The sequence below is a fragment of the Copidosoma floridanum genome, unplaced genomic scaffold (assembly GCF_036245765.1).
Source record: "Copidosoma floridanum isolate Cflo_tuat_1 unplaced genomic scaffold, Cflo_Japanese_pri ptg000007l, whole genome shotgun sequence".
Classification (NCBI taxonomy): Eukaryota; Metazoa; Arthropoda; class Insecta; order Hymenoptera; family Encyrtidae; genus Copidosoma; species Copidosoma floridanum.
Window position 1 is genome coordinate 414,361 of NW_028321884.1, and position 14,810 is coordinate 429,170.

Sequence of the window (14,810 nt, forward strand, 5' to 3'; positions counted from 1 at the left end):
GGAACCTGTAATACACGCGCGATAAACTCACAATAATAATTAACTCTCCTGTCCCAATAAACCAATAAAAAAACTATACACAAGTAAGTAAGCATAGGTACTCGATACGATTGAGGACGCGCGTACGCACATTTGCGTTAAAAACCTCGAGTTCGGTGTACACACATCATATAACACTCTCACCGCAAGAGACTTTTTTTTTTTTTTATTTCAAGCGGACTAAAGGTATACTATGAAAAAAAAAAAAAAAAAAAAAAAAAAAAAAAGAGTAAATCGTCAAGCACTTATACGCATGACACGCTAGATGTAACACGTATAAAAGAGTATAGAGTATAGAGAGGAATGCGTCTATGGAGGAGGAGCTAGGCGGGTGACGCCTTGTACCTATACATACTGTATATTATATATGCATGCGGAGAGAGGCGCACACACACATAGGCATACTAATACGTTGGTACATAATAGCCACGCAGCGGTTATACGAAAAAAAAAAAAAAATTACGTGGGTTGAAGTGCGTAAGTAGGTAGGTATATATGTATATCTATATAGATACTCGCGTAACGAGCCTATACAGATAATCCTGTAAGATTTACCTTAACCCAGTTCGCGCGAAACTTCCGTCTTTAATGTTGGCGCGCCAAGAGAGAGAGAGAGAGAGCGAGCGAGTCTCGTTGTTGTCGCTATATCGATGCAATTTGTGCAAAATTCCCTTGGTTAGTATACCTATCATATATGTAATATTATCAGCTAAAGTGCCATCGCGTGTGTGGATATACATATCTATTATATGGAAAATGTGTTGCATGTAAATTCAAAACAATAAATGGCTTGACTATTGTTTCCATCTTTATTTTTTATTCCTCCCTTCAAACTCACATTTGATTCAAATTGTCGTCGCGACTTTTTTTTCTTCATCATTGTAATTGTTACATTTTCTTTCGTTCGAGCAGCATCGCTGAGGTCAGAGATTCCCGGCTCCCATTGTTCGTAAGCCGCGAGTCTCAAGCGTGTAATTATAAAAAATAATGTTATGCGCTCGTTTTGTTAACGATTTTTCTTTTTCCATCCACCACCTCTTCTCTCTAACAATCGGACAATCGCAATATGTACATACAATATAATGCTCGTTCGAACATAATTAATATGTCGCGTGAATGCATATAGCTATACGCAAACAAAAGTGTCGAAAAAAAAAAAAAAAAAAAAAAAAAAAAAGTGTTCCTTCGCTCGTCATTTTTCAGCTGTTTCCAAGGGAACGCGGTCACGCACACACAACACGGGCCCGCAGAGCTATGAAGATCGGCACAGCGATAGATTGGTTATCGCGAGTCGGATCATTCTGAAGGAGCGAAAAAGCAAAAAAAGTACCATTTTCGACGGATCCCGAGGGAAAAAAAAAAAAAAGTAAGCACGACGCAAAGGAAAGCCCAGAGGAGAAGAAAAAAAACGGCCCGATAAGGAGGAGGAGCAGCAGCAGCAGCAGCAGCCATGAGGGAGATCGTGCACCTGCAGGCCGGCCAATGCGGCAACCAGATCGGCGCTAAGGTTAGCATTTCGGAGGAAAAAGAAAAAGAAAAAAAAAAAAAAAAAAAAAAAATGGCCCCGCAGCAGTTTTAATTCTCTATCCCTCTCGCCCCTCTAGTTTTGGGAGGTGATCTCGGACGAGCACGGGATCGACCCGACGGGATCGTACCACGGGGACTCGGACCTACAGCTCGAGCGCATAAACGTGTACTACAACGAGGCGACCGGGGGCAAGTACGTGCCCCGAGCCATCCTCGTCGACCTCGAGCCCGGTACGATGGACGCCGTGCGCTCCGGGCCATTCGGGCAGATCTTCCGGCCCGACAACTTTGTGTTCGGGCAGAGCGGGGCCGGCAACAACTGGGCCAAGGGCCACTACACCGAGGGCGCCGAGCTCGTCGACTCGGTCCTCGACGTCGTCCGCAAGGAGGCCGAGAGCTGCGACTGCCTCCAGGGCTTCCAGCTGACCCACTCCCTAGGTGGGGGCACCGGGGCAGGCATGGGCACCCTCCTCATATCGAAGATCCGCGAGGAGTACCCCGACCGGATAATGATGACCTTCAGCGTGGTGCCGTCGCCAAAGGTGTCCGACACCGTGGTCGAGCCGTACAATTGCACCCTCTCGGTCCACCAGCTCGTCGAGAACACCGACGAGTCGTACTGCATCGACAACGAGGCCCTCTACGACATATGCTTCCGCACCCTGAAACTGACGACCCCCACCTACGGCGACCTGAACCACCTGGTGTGCGCCACCCTCAGTGGGGTCACGACCTGCTTGAGGTTCCCCGGCCAACTGAACGCCGATCTGCGCAAGCTCGCCGTCAACATGGTCCCCTTTCCCCGGCTGCACTTTTTCATCCCCGGCTTTGCCCCGCTCACCTCGAGGTACACACAAACACGTGTTTTATCATTAAATTTGTTGTCGTATACATGGGCATCGAGAGGATGATACAAACTATGGGAATCAAAGGGGTTCGCAGCAGTACCGGTCGCTGACGGTGCCCGAGCTTACCCAGCAAATGTTCGACGCCAAGAACATGATGGCGGCGTGCGACCCACGCAACGGCCGTTACCTCACTGTCGCTGCGGTCTTCCGGGGCCGCATGTCCATGAAGGAGGTGGACGAGCAGATGCTCAACATCCAGAACAAAAACAGCTCGTACTTTGTCGAGTGGATACCGAGCAACGTCAAGACGGCCGTGTGCGACATACCGCCCCGGGGCCTCAAAATGTCGGCCACCTTCATCGGCAACTCCACCGCCATACAGGAGCTCTTCAAGCGCGTCTCCGAGCAGTTCACCGCCATGTTCCGCAGAAAGGCCTTCCTCCACTGGTACACCGGGGAAGGTACTCTCTCTCTCTCTGTTTTTTTTTGCCGGATGCGCCTGAATAGTGTATATTATAATATGTGTCACCTTCTCAACACGTGTATAGGCATGGACGAGATGGAGTTCACGGAGGCCGAGGGCAACATGAACGACCTGGTGTCGGAGTACGAGCAGTACCAGGAGGCCACGGCGGACGAGGACGGCGACTTTGACGAGGACGAGGGCGAGAACGAGGAAGCTTAGCGAAAGGGGGACTTTTTCAGTTTTTCGACCCTACCTCCCCCTCTTTGCAACCTCAATGATTTTTATTGGCTCGTCTATTGGGGGGGAAAAATCCGCGTGTTTGTGCAAATGATGGTAAAACAAAAACAAAAACAAAAAATGATACAATAAATATATATACATATATATTTATATATATACACGACAAGAACAATGGTGGTGTCGTTACGCTATAGTTTTATAAATATATTTATCTTTGTACTTCCTGTTTTTGCTGCTCTCACGCGCACACGTGCTCCGGTCGTACTGTAAATCCCAATAAAAATTTTATCGCTAGTAAATAAAAAAACACACACACACACATTCAATATACATCCCGTGTTATGATCATTTTTTCTTCTTCTTCCATTATACTGGTTACGCGCAATTATAATCATCGTCAATGAGCGTAGCGATGGAAACAGGTCGTTGGATCGGTAATAAAAATAAAAAATTACGACTCCGCAACAGTCATCGTTGGCAATCGTTGGCAATCGTTGGCTCTCAATCGCAAGTGGAGCGCAGTGTAATTGATTGACTTGACGCAGATTGTTATTACACTTGGGAGGTTTTTTTTCTTCACGCGTGAGTTTGCGATCGGTAAGAAATCGATCGTACGGGGGCGGGAGGAGGCCCTTGCCACGTTTACTTTTAACGAAAGTCAGCCCCACATGACGCTTACGTATATAGTTGCACAACTGTGCACCATAGGTTCACGGATCTGTGGGCATTGCGTAAACATTGCACAAACGAAACATCCCTGATGTCCTCCCATGAGCTGTACACACACGCGCACTGTACCAATCAAGAGCGGATTTTAACAGATGACATCGCGCCCGTGGTTACGCAACTTGCCCAAGGGTCGTATCCAATAAATAATCGAAAATCGAAGGCGTGGATTATTGTGGAAACGACATGAGGTTTTGCATACATCGGGTAATGCATACAACATATGTATATGTGGCAAAAGATCATTAAAGTATAATTTGAATCTCGCTTATACATTGTCTGGCTATAATCATGGGGTGTACACATGCAAGGGAAGAGCGAGTGCATACTCTACACGTTAACTCTATGCGGTATACAGATTTACCTATACCCGTCCCTCGTCATCCGTCAACAGCGTACAAAATAGCTTATTCTTATACACGCGATTGAATATAATGTAGGAGGCGTGCTCTCGCTGAGTGCCAAGTCGATCAAGTTATAAACCTTGCAACGCCAAAGACGACGGGCAAATCCATCGGCCCGTATACCTACAAGTATAGGTACCCCATCAACAGCATACCTCTACACTTTGTTTGTCCTGTATATGTTTTTTTTTTTTTTTTTTTTTTTCTTCTCGTTTCTCTGGGGCTTCGATAATGTGTACATACAATCATTTTTGTTACTTATACCGAGACCTACTGGACTTTGCGCTAAAACCATCATTGGACATATATTATCGTGTTGCCACATGATCCGCTCATTTTCTTAGATTACCTACACATGTATGTATGTATGCACCAGCGCGTATATATATTATGTATATACGTTGGAGCACGGCGAGCGTGAACCCTATACGCCTTGGGGTCAACGATGGCTACTTGACCATATCATTTCGCGACTCGATCCGATCGGCCGATCTCGGCCTCGGGCCTGTAACATGCCATATATAGTCTTGCACACCCAACGAGTATAGGCGCCGATCGCGAGCACACCGCGATAGTTACGTTAACACGCGCGCCAACCTACAAATTGCCCTGCCTCGCCTGCTCATTATACATTAGAGCCTGCCCGTATATATTAAACTTCCATCTGGTTGCTATTTGCCATTGTCGGCTTTTTTTTCTTTTTTTTTTTTTTTTTTTCTCACGCGATTACGCGAGCTCTCTTGCTCCGTCCTCCCTCTCTCTCTCTCGGTGTCCCAAAGGCGACGACAGGAGAGCCTCGGGCCTTGACGCTCGCTGGAGAAATTCCGCGAGGCACCCGCCCTCGCCGACGGCCGTCCTTGCCTGCCGGGCGTTGGATTGTTTCGTTTTTTGCCCGCATTTTTTTTACCGTTTAGGGAAACTTACGAGACGAACCGTGAAAAATCGTGAGGTTTTGCGCCATTGACGTATAGGGTTCACGGCCAAAGTGGGGAAAAGGACACCTGTGGTTTGACCTCTCGGATACAATTTTATCGCCCGTTCGATCGAAATACTTATCTCACGTGTGTGTTTATGAAAAACGTGAACCTTAAGCGATTTTCCGAATGTGCGCAAAGTATGAACATAAATCGTCCACATGGGTTGGGCCATACGTCGAATCGTCGGTAACGTGTTGCGCATACATCACATGTAGGTTTGATGGACGCGAAATGAAACTGATTTTCCAATAGCCGCGCTCTTATTTTCCCGGCGTTTTCACAACGCGTCGGCTCATTTTTTCCATGGGACGAAGGCTATCGCGGCCGTTTCTCGTAGATCGGCACGCTCAGCCTTCGCGGTCAGCTGCCGTTTATTTTTTTCTTCTTTCCTTTTTATTAATAAGGCAATTATTGAGCGAATAAAAAAAAAATTACTTTGAAGCAACTTGCAATTACTTAATCGCATATTTATAAGAATTATTCTCTTTTCATTGCTAGCGATTACGCTATCTTTTATTGGCATGCTGGGCCGTGTGTGTATTTCTTCTCGTTTTTTTTCTTCCACAACTATATACTTAGGAATGGAAAAAAAAATAATTCAATACAATACAACCTCTAGTTTCGACTCGACACGTCATTATATACGTACGATTGCTAGACCAAAAAAAAAGGTCCGGATAAAGTAAGGTTTCAATTATAAAGAAATTAATCGTTGAGCAATCCTATACGTACAAACACATGTGCGCCGATGATGCGCGCAATGGTCCATCCGTCGAATAATGATCGATGCTCGGCGTTTTAATGTCGATCGTTGCGTGAGTCGATTGCGAAAATACCACCGCGCGGGAGAGCGAAAAAAAATTATTTTATTTGTTTACGAGATGGCAATTAATGGGCACATTACGCGCTTGCTCAACCCACTCGATAAAAAGGATCATTTTTTGCCGTTCAACGAATTCCTCCTTTTTTTCCTTCATCTTCACTCTCCGAACAATCAAATCTTTGCTCCCCAAGCTTTTAGTTCCAACACAACTACGGGCCTTGGAAAAAAAAACAAAAAAAAAACTGAAAAGACTCGCAAATAACGGATCGCTTGATTTTTTTTTTTTTTTTATTGCTAAATAATAAATGTTATCATCGTAAACTATGGGTAGTTCGAACAATAAACACGCGCCGCGATGTGCCTTTGTTGGTCGCAATATATAACGTATTGTATACCTACTTGGACCGACGCGATGTGGCCTCTGGAGTCTCTTTACGATGGCTCGTAAAACTTGGCTTGTTCCGCGGTCATTGGAATATAGGTGTCTATCGATGGTTAGACAGAGAAAAGACATCGGGCGTGAAAAAAAAGTCACAGAAGAGTGCCCGCGTAAGTAGGAGAGCGAATTTTCCCGCGTGCACTCTCGTTTGATTTCCATGCAAATCATAATGGGTCCGACCTCGCCGGAGCGCCGCCTTTATTTTTTTTTCCCTTCCACGCATCGGTGTGTCCCATGGCGTTCCTTGCTCTCGTAATGCATCATCCTTGAGAGGCTCGTCCAGTGGCAAGCACCCGCGGAGATACCGCGCGGAGCCTTCGATGCGTCTATTGACACCTCGTGCTGGAGGGGACTTTTTTTTTTTTTTTTTTTTTTTCCCCCCCATTGTCAACAACCCGCGCTGTTAGAGCTACAACTCCTCCTTCCTCTGCTTTTTACCTCGTCCTTCTCGATTCGCATATTTTCTCTCCCGCTCGATCTAATGGCACCGCGGATGCATCGCCCGATCCTCGGGTGGGTATATAAGTGTCTCGGGTGCTCTTTGCTAAATCAGTCAGTCCGCAGTACTGTTCCACGAGAGCTATACAGGCCTCCTACTTTTTACACTTTTGTACCCACTCCAGTCGTCATGTTCAAGCTGGTAAGTATTCACCGTCGCCCTTTGCTCGCGCATCTTGTGTTACTTTGAAAATAGAAAAAAAAAAATTATAAAAAATAGAGCTCGCACCTCGTGGGCATGTTACGCCACTACAGGTACGAAGCTTATTTTTCGTTCTCGAAGACTTTACCGGTTTCATTTATGCACAATCGAATACACCCTTACGATCGAAGATTCCAACATTCCCCCGGTATAGGTATAATACTTACCGCCGCTTGTTGAAATCAGCGCGAATCATACCTTTTACTATACATAATTAAAATTAAGTTACACGCATTGATACCGATAAAAAATATTGTCGGTTGGAATAAACGTTTATTTGAAATAACGTATTAATTTAAATCCGATAAACAATTTCTTTGGAACGTGATGAATATTGTGTTGTTGTTGATTAGCGATTGAACGTTCGTTTGGATATATGCGAAATGTAAAATGAAAAATGATGAATGATAAAAAAAAAAAAAAATGCATAAATTTGTTTTCCCGCGCAGCTCGTACTTTTGTCCCTGGCGGTGTACGCCTCGGCCGGTGGCCTGTACTCCGGCTTGGGAAGCTACGGGTACTACGGCAGCCCGTACAGCAGCGCGTACAGCTACGGTGGCGGCTACGGTGGCTACGGACACGGCGGCAGCGTCGTCAGTCTCGCGCCCTCGGTCGGCTACTCGCCCTACGCCAGCAGCTACGCCAGCGTCATCAAGGTCCGAGTAATGAAAAAAAAAAAAAAAAAAAAAAAAAAAAAAAAAAAAAAAAAAAAAAACAATTACATACAACTAACGTATACATATGTATAAACATTAGTACCCGTCGTACTACACGAGCGGACTCTACCCCGGGGCCAAGAAGATCATCTACGCCAATCCGCTGAACAAGCTCGGCTACTACTCGCCCACCTACCTCGGGGGCTACCCGGCGTCGTACTCGCCCTACTACGGCTACGGCCACGGCTACGGCGGCTACTACGACAACGGGCTAGGACTCGGCGGCTACAACGGCTACCTCGGCGGCCTCTCCGCTTACGGCCACAACGTTTACAACCACTACTAGGAGCCCGTGCGCACAGCCGGAGGTGCAGCGACCCGAGCCAAAAATCCGACACGCGACGACGCTTGCGGACCGAAGGGAATTTATCAGTATTTCACGAAAGATTGACCCCCATGTGTATTTTGTATTTACCGATGTGTTCTCGATCTCGTTGGAGCGAGTTTCGCCGAAATTCCTCCCAACGAGCCCTAATCACGCGTGTACACCCAGGGAGAACGAAAACCTCAATAAAATTGTATTTTTACTACCGATTGTGTTTTACGCCGCTCTTCTTTTTCTTTGTTCGCCTCCAAAAAACAATCCCTATACGATACGAAACTGCATGTATATAGAGTCTCATTGTCGCGCACGTGGAAACACTCTATACTCCTATCGCGGAGGCACGTGCGCACCGGACGAGATATTGTTATCCTCCGATGACAATTGGCTTTATATAAATACACGTCCCGAGGATGCATATTGGTAGCTCGTCTCTCTTTTTTTTCATACTATCTATGATACACGCGCATTGTCATTCATATAATAGTCACACGAGGCTATACGTATATTTGTGTATTTTTGCGTGCAAGCTCGCGGAGTAGAACGTGGGAAACCCTTGTATAACGCCTCATTGTATAATCTAGTGGAACGAGAATCGTACATATGTGTGTACTTATATGTATATTAAATACCCCTTGTGCTATTGATTGACTGAGCGTGTCATCACCTGAGTATATTATGCATATATACCCTTGGTGGGGTGTAATATCCTCGTATAAGGGCTTACAATCCCTCCCCTCCCCCACAAGACCAAGTTCATATAGGTATATATCCTTTACAGGTATATTTATAAAGCGTCGCATTCACGCAACACGAAAGGTACACCCATGTGTTATAACACGAGATGAATTTCGATATTTCGGTACACAACCAGTTGGATTTATTTCTCCGTGCGGTTATTCCTTCACTTGGTAGGCGTTTGATGATTGTGCGCATATGGTGCGCGTATATATAGGTAAGATATTCTTTATCTGGTCGTTTGGTCTATCTGCAGGTATATACATATGTATATGTACATCTCAAGATGTTTCGTCATTAGTTACTGTTATTTTGAAACAGTGGTTTTTAACAAATTTTGACGTTACTTTGACCACAAATGGCAAATTATTTGTTGAACATTTTTACTCGGATGAAAATATTGAATTTTGAAATCATTTGCCAAGTTAGCTGAGTATCATAGTAGATCAATCCGTATCTATATATTACAAATAGTAAAACATTATCATATCATTATTTAATGCCAAAATGTTTTATAAGAACAATATATATTTATACATTGGTCAAAAATAAATCAAAAACTTTAAAGGGCTGTATCTACGTGAATATTGCGAATATCGTAAAAAGGACGATATATTGAGATCACCAGAGTTTGAAAATTCGTATTTGCTAATTGTCAACCTCTGACCTCTTATTACTTATAAATTAATAAGTATACCTGATATTCTAACACTTTTCTTCTTATTGAATTGTGGTTATTAAAATATGTAGAATCACTCTTTGGTATAGGAGTATCAACAATTGAATTAATGAAAATCATTCAAATTCCATGAAAAATAAAACAACAATGGGACTATATAGTTAAAGTTAAAAAACAAGAAAATTCACATGATTAGCAAATATCGTTTATTACAATGAGATCCATTTGATACAAAAATTATACTGCGTGCTGCGACAGCAAAGGAAAAAAAAAATACACAAATTGGTTATCCAAAGTACATACAATTCATAACAAGTGCGAAATCCATAGTACCTATGGAAGATCAATGATCATCAACGTGTATTTCGGATGGAAAAAACACTGAATTAGTGGTAGTAAGAGTAGGCGTAGGGTGAAGCATAGGCGATGGGGGCAGCCGCGGGGTGAGCGGCGTAAGCCAATGGTGCGTATGCACTGCCTGCATACGCGCTGTAGTACGGGTGAGCAGAGTAAGCTGTAACGATACAAGAAAGACAATTGATCAACATCACTCTCATTACCTTCAATTAAAGTTTTTTTTTTTTTTTTTTTTTTTTTTCAATAGTCAAATAATTAAATTTCTCCCCAGATTGGGGACACAATACGAGTGCCAATGCGTATAGTTTTCGACACACAGTCCGAGGACATCTTGCAAATGCTCGCCTCGAAAACTATTTTTCTAAAATTAGGTGTTTTTTTCTTTCACCTTTGGACGTTTACTGCGCCGTCGGTAGAAAAAATATAGAGTTCGCACCTGGTGCGCATCCAAGCAAGATAAGCACAAGTAGTCTCTTGCTTGCCCTGGAGACGTTAGCCACCAGGGTACGAAAACTACTATTTCGTACCAACGAGGGTAAAATAAAAAATTTAATTTATGCGCAAATTATCAACTAATGACGCGACATTATCTTTAGAATTTATTGTACGTATTGAATTTACGTGAAAATGAAATCGAATATCTCACGAACAGTGTGTATAATTGTATACGTACCGCTGATTGCCGGTGCGGTAGCTACCAACGGGGAAGCGGCCAAGTAACCGGGTTTTGGTGCCGCGAAGACGCAGGCGACGGCCACAGCCAGGAATACGACGAACTTGAACATCTTGGGTGAGTTGGGTTGGTTGCTCTGGTCTTCGTACTATTTGACACGAGGAACGATTGATGCCCAGCTTTGGAGCACCCGAGCCTTTTATACACCCGAAACACAAGCCGAAACGAGCGGCCTTCTAGCTTTCGCGTGTGGCAGACTCTGACGTGGGAGAAGCGGGGGTATGAAAAAAAAAAAAAAAAAAAAGACGGCCAAAAACTACTACTACTACTACTACCGGTGGAGGGACAATGGTGGTGCGTGCGAGTGGCCTTATGCGAGCCGTGCTTTCAAAATCGGTAATTCGCTCGGCGAGAAATTGAACGGGCAGACGAATACAGCAACCTCATCCACGCCCTCGTTGTGTTTTTTTTTTTTTTTTTTTTTTCCAACGTTACGCGCGTACATTATTTTATTGTTGTACACGTTGCCGAACGTGTTCGCGGGACGTCTAGTTTGGCAAGATAGGCATCGCCGCCAAAATGGTGTTTTTTTCTTTGACACCACTCCGAACGTTGATCGGTGTTACGTCCAAACGGTATATTCAATCCCAAAGTCCGATTGGCCATATTCTTTCCAGGCGCTACATTTGTATCTACATGTATTTTGTTTTCCCATCCTGGATCGGTATGAATAAAAAAAAAGGAGGAATTTTTCGTGCGCGGTAAATCTTAATTTTGAACTTGTCGAGTCAAGTTATCACGCTTCCGCATTCATAACTCGTGGATTTTTATGTATTTCCCGAGACGTCACTTTTTAATACGTCAAACGCACACTAATGTTCTTCAAATTGATATTATATTATTCCAGTTTAGTTGGCCAATCGCGTAAATTGTTAGCGGCCGTATGCCAACGCATTACGTAAGACGCGTTGGTCCACACGATAAGCTTAACGAGAGAGGTATGGGCAGTTGTCAATTATCGTTGCATCCGAACGAATGCAATTTACCTTTACCTGCAGGTGGCGTACTTTAATGAGGATTTTTATGACAAAAAAAAAAAAAAAAAAAAAATTAATTAAACGAATCGTTTGTCCTGATCCGAGCGACATTGAAACAACAAAAACCTGTATTTTTAAGAAAAAAGCCCGTAAAGTACTTACTGCCCTGTTCCGCGTAACATAATATGCTATCACGCTCTCATCATAACGATTTTTAAGAACTAAATTTTGCGCCAGTATGAATATCATCGTCATTTATGCATAATATAATAAACGCACTTTGGTCTAAGCTCGTGGACGTTGGCGTGTACAATTAAGAGCGAGTAACAATGATCGCCGATCGATCGGATATCGGAGCCATCGTCGTCGAGATGGAGCGATTACCATCCGAACATATAAGTACATCTCGCTCAGCGGCCACTTATAGCTGGTATACACGTACTTTGTGCCACTCTCGCTCGACTATTTTAACTAATCGATTAGGCACACAAGGGCAATCATTCATTATTAGTCCAGAGAGAAAAAAGGCGTGAGGGATGGAGGGGCGGGGGGGTGTGAGTATTTTTTTCTTCTCACACTATAAGTATTATGATTGTCTTTGTAGCGCAATATCTTGCATCTTTTCGGGTATGGTTAATCTCGAATGGTCGTATACGGCCACCTTGAGAGCCACGGGTAAAAACAGCAGGGACCTTGGCCATAGGTCCGCCTCAACGGGATATCCACGCGAGAGGGAGACAACAACAACAACGGCAATAGCTATACAGAGAGAGAGAGAGCGGCACATCCACGCAACACCGATTGCGCGTGACAGGAGCAAGTATACCTACTTGCCGAAACGCGTTGATTGCGCGCTTTCGCGACTAGTGCCCCACTCCATCCTGGAAAGCGATTTCGGGTGTATAAAAGGCTCGGGTGCTCCAAAGCTGGGCATCAATCGTTCCTCGTGTCAAATAGTACGAAGACCAGAGCAACCAACCCAACTCACCCAAGATGTTCAAGTTCGTCGTATTCCTGGCTGTGGCCGTCGCCTGCGTCTTCGCGGCACCAAAACCCGGTTACTTGGCCGCTGCCCCATTGGTAGCTGCCGCACCGGCCGTCGCCGTGGCCCACAACGTGCCCCTGGCTACCAGCTACTCCAACACCGTCCAGATCTCGCACAAGAGCCCCATCGTCTACGCCGCTCATCCTGCCCCCCTGGCTTACGCTGCCCATCCTGCCCCTCTGGCTTACGCCGCCCACCCTGCCCCCTTGGCCTACGCGGCAGCTCCAGTTTGGTAAACGACGAGTGTACACGTCGATCTCAACATTGTATAATATTGTATAAAAATGTTTTTCAACGAGACATCCGCTGTTTGTACACGCATTGTCATTCATCATGATTTGAACACCAGACAATAAACTTATTTTTATAACTTGCAATCAAACAAAAAATCTTTTGGTTTTCTTCGTATTTTCCTACCTCCTCCTCCTAAAAACATTTTTAAATAACTCTATGGCCTTTTTCGGCTATATTGTGTTTTTTTGCTTTGGTAAAATTTGTCTCCTCGCCAATTGTACTGATTGATCGTATTTTTTTTTTTTTTTTCAAACCACCAATCATTTTGAAACGAAAGCGTGGATATAATTGCTCTATCGAAGTTTCGTGTGAAACCATGTATAATATGCAGAGAAAAAAAAAAAAAAGAAATGAGTGTCCTTTCGCTTTCGAAAAAAAAAAAAAAAAAAAAAAAGTTATTTTGCATCAATTATACTAATTGGAGTCAAGCAAAAATGCACGACCAAGTTTTTGGGACGTACAACAGGTGGGCCTTAGCTCACGTAGCGCTGGAATAAAAATTGTTTTTTCCCCGCTCGAGAGCAAGCGAGGGAGAGTAAAATTCCGACCAATTATGAATTCCCTAATCCGACTCGATCAAAATAGTTATGTAAATACCGTGGGAGAAAACTCATACATTTGTCGGAATATATATATAATTATCTAATTATCGTCCCGTGCTGAGATGTATATATATGCGTACAGTCGAATGTCACCGCGAGAAAGAGGAGACGCGTTGTTGTCGAAATTCCGAGTTTGTACTGCAAGTATATAAATATACGTCGCACGGCAGTGCTAACCAAACTCGCCCATCATTATGCATTATTAGCACATGCATGGATGAATGCAATATGTGTCGCGAGCACACGGCAACGTAACACTGGACGGATTGTTACGACAGCACTGCATGCATAGTGATATGGAGCGCGTGCATGCACGAGTGTATAAGTAAGTACGAAAGCGAACGCGTTTGCGTGGTTCCAAATGGCAACGCTATAGGTATGATAATACATAGTGGCATCAATCGCAGCATTTTCTGCAAAGGCAAGGATATATATATATAAATATACATGTAGGCTGGCTAGAGCACTCGTATTATTACATGCAGCTCACGCCTACTCTTCTTCTTCTCTTCACAGTCGTTGTCAGACTTTTCCTTTTTTTCCCAACAGCTTGACAGTCACAGGTAGGTAAGGTACGTAACCATCTTCCACTTTCGACCGTATACCATCTATTTTCAATTTCAATGGGCCTCGGTAGGGTAGAGTGCACTCGGCCCATTTTCAAGTCTCAATCAATACTTGCAAGCACGTATAGGTATAGGTATACACATCACCTACCTACACTGTGTGCTCTCTCTCCCCAGTCCTCCCTATTATATACATTTGTATACCTATATAATTATACTCTTTTGCTGCTGACACACTTTGTGCTGTTGTTGTTTCGAGAACAACGAGTTCAACGGGTTTGTTTTAGGGTCAAACTGATAATATATCTTCTATTTTTCTATCATTAATTTTCCACGTCACCAAGTATATATACCTATTTGCCACTCGCTCTCCTTTTAATACACATGCATATAATATGTATGCACAATGAGGTGTACACTTGAAAAAAAGTCGTTATCCAAGTTCAATCTACACGAAAACTACCCGTATGTACGTGCAATATCACGACTCCCTAGCTCATAAGCATACTTATGTTATACTGCATAAAATGTAACATTGGTGGCAACGTAACACCATGTTGCACATGCTATAAATATTACGTACAAGTGTGTC

General features: G+C 43.9%; 3 protein-coding genes across 3 annotated transcripts; all 3 read left to right on the forward strand.

Moving 5' to 3' along the window:
• Positions 1 to 1,486: 1,486 nt before the first annotated feature.
• LOC106640109 (tubulin beta-2B chain) lies at positions 1,487 to 3,099 on the forward strand. Its single transcript, XM_014354019.2, has 4 exons — positions 1,487 to 1,546; positions 1,644 to 2,413; positions 2,499 to 2,875; positions 2,963 to 3,099. Exons 1-4 carry the CDS (start codon positions 1,490 to 1,492, stop codon positions 3,097 to 3,099), a joined length of 1,341 nt encoding a protein of 446 aa, XP_014209505.1. The 5' UTR covers positions 1,487 to 1,489.
• A 3,957-nt stretch (positions 3,100 to 7,056) lies between these two features.
• On the forward strand, positions 7,057 to 8,449 carry LOC106640104 (uncharacterized). The gene is made up of 3 exons (XM_089588968.1): positions 7,057 to 7,129; positions 7,639 to 7,851; positions 7,946 to 8,449. The coding sequence occupies exons 1-3, from the start codon at positions 7,118 to 7,120 to the stop codon at positions 8,189 to 8,191; spliced, it is 471 nt and encodes a 156-aa protein (XP_089445094.1). The 5' UTR covers positions 7,057 to 7,117; the 3' UTR covers positions 8,192 to 8,449.
• Positions 8,450 to 12,704: 4,255 nt separating this feature from the next.
• On the forward strand, positions 12,705 to 13,127 carry LOC106640098 (uncharacterized). The gene has a single exon (XM_014353997.2). The coding sequence runs from the start codon at positions 12,705 to 12,707 to the stop codon at positions 12,990 to 12,992; it is 288 nt and encodes a 95-aa protein (XP_014209483.2). The 3' UTR covers positions 12,993 to 13,127.
• The last annotated feature ends 1,683 nt before the right edge of the window (positions 13,128 to 14,810 follow it).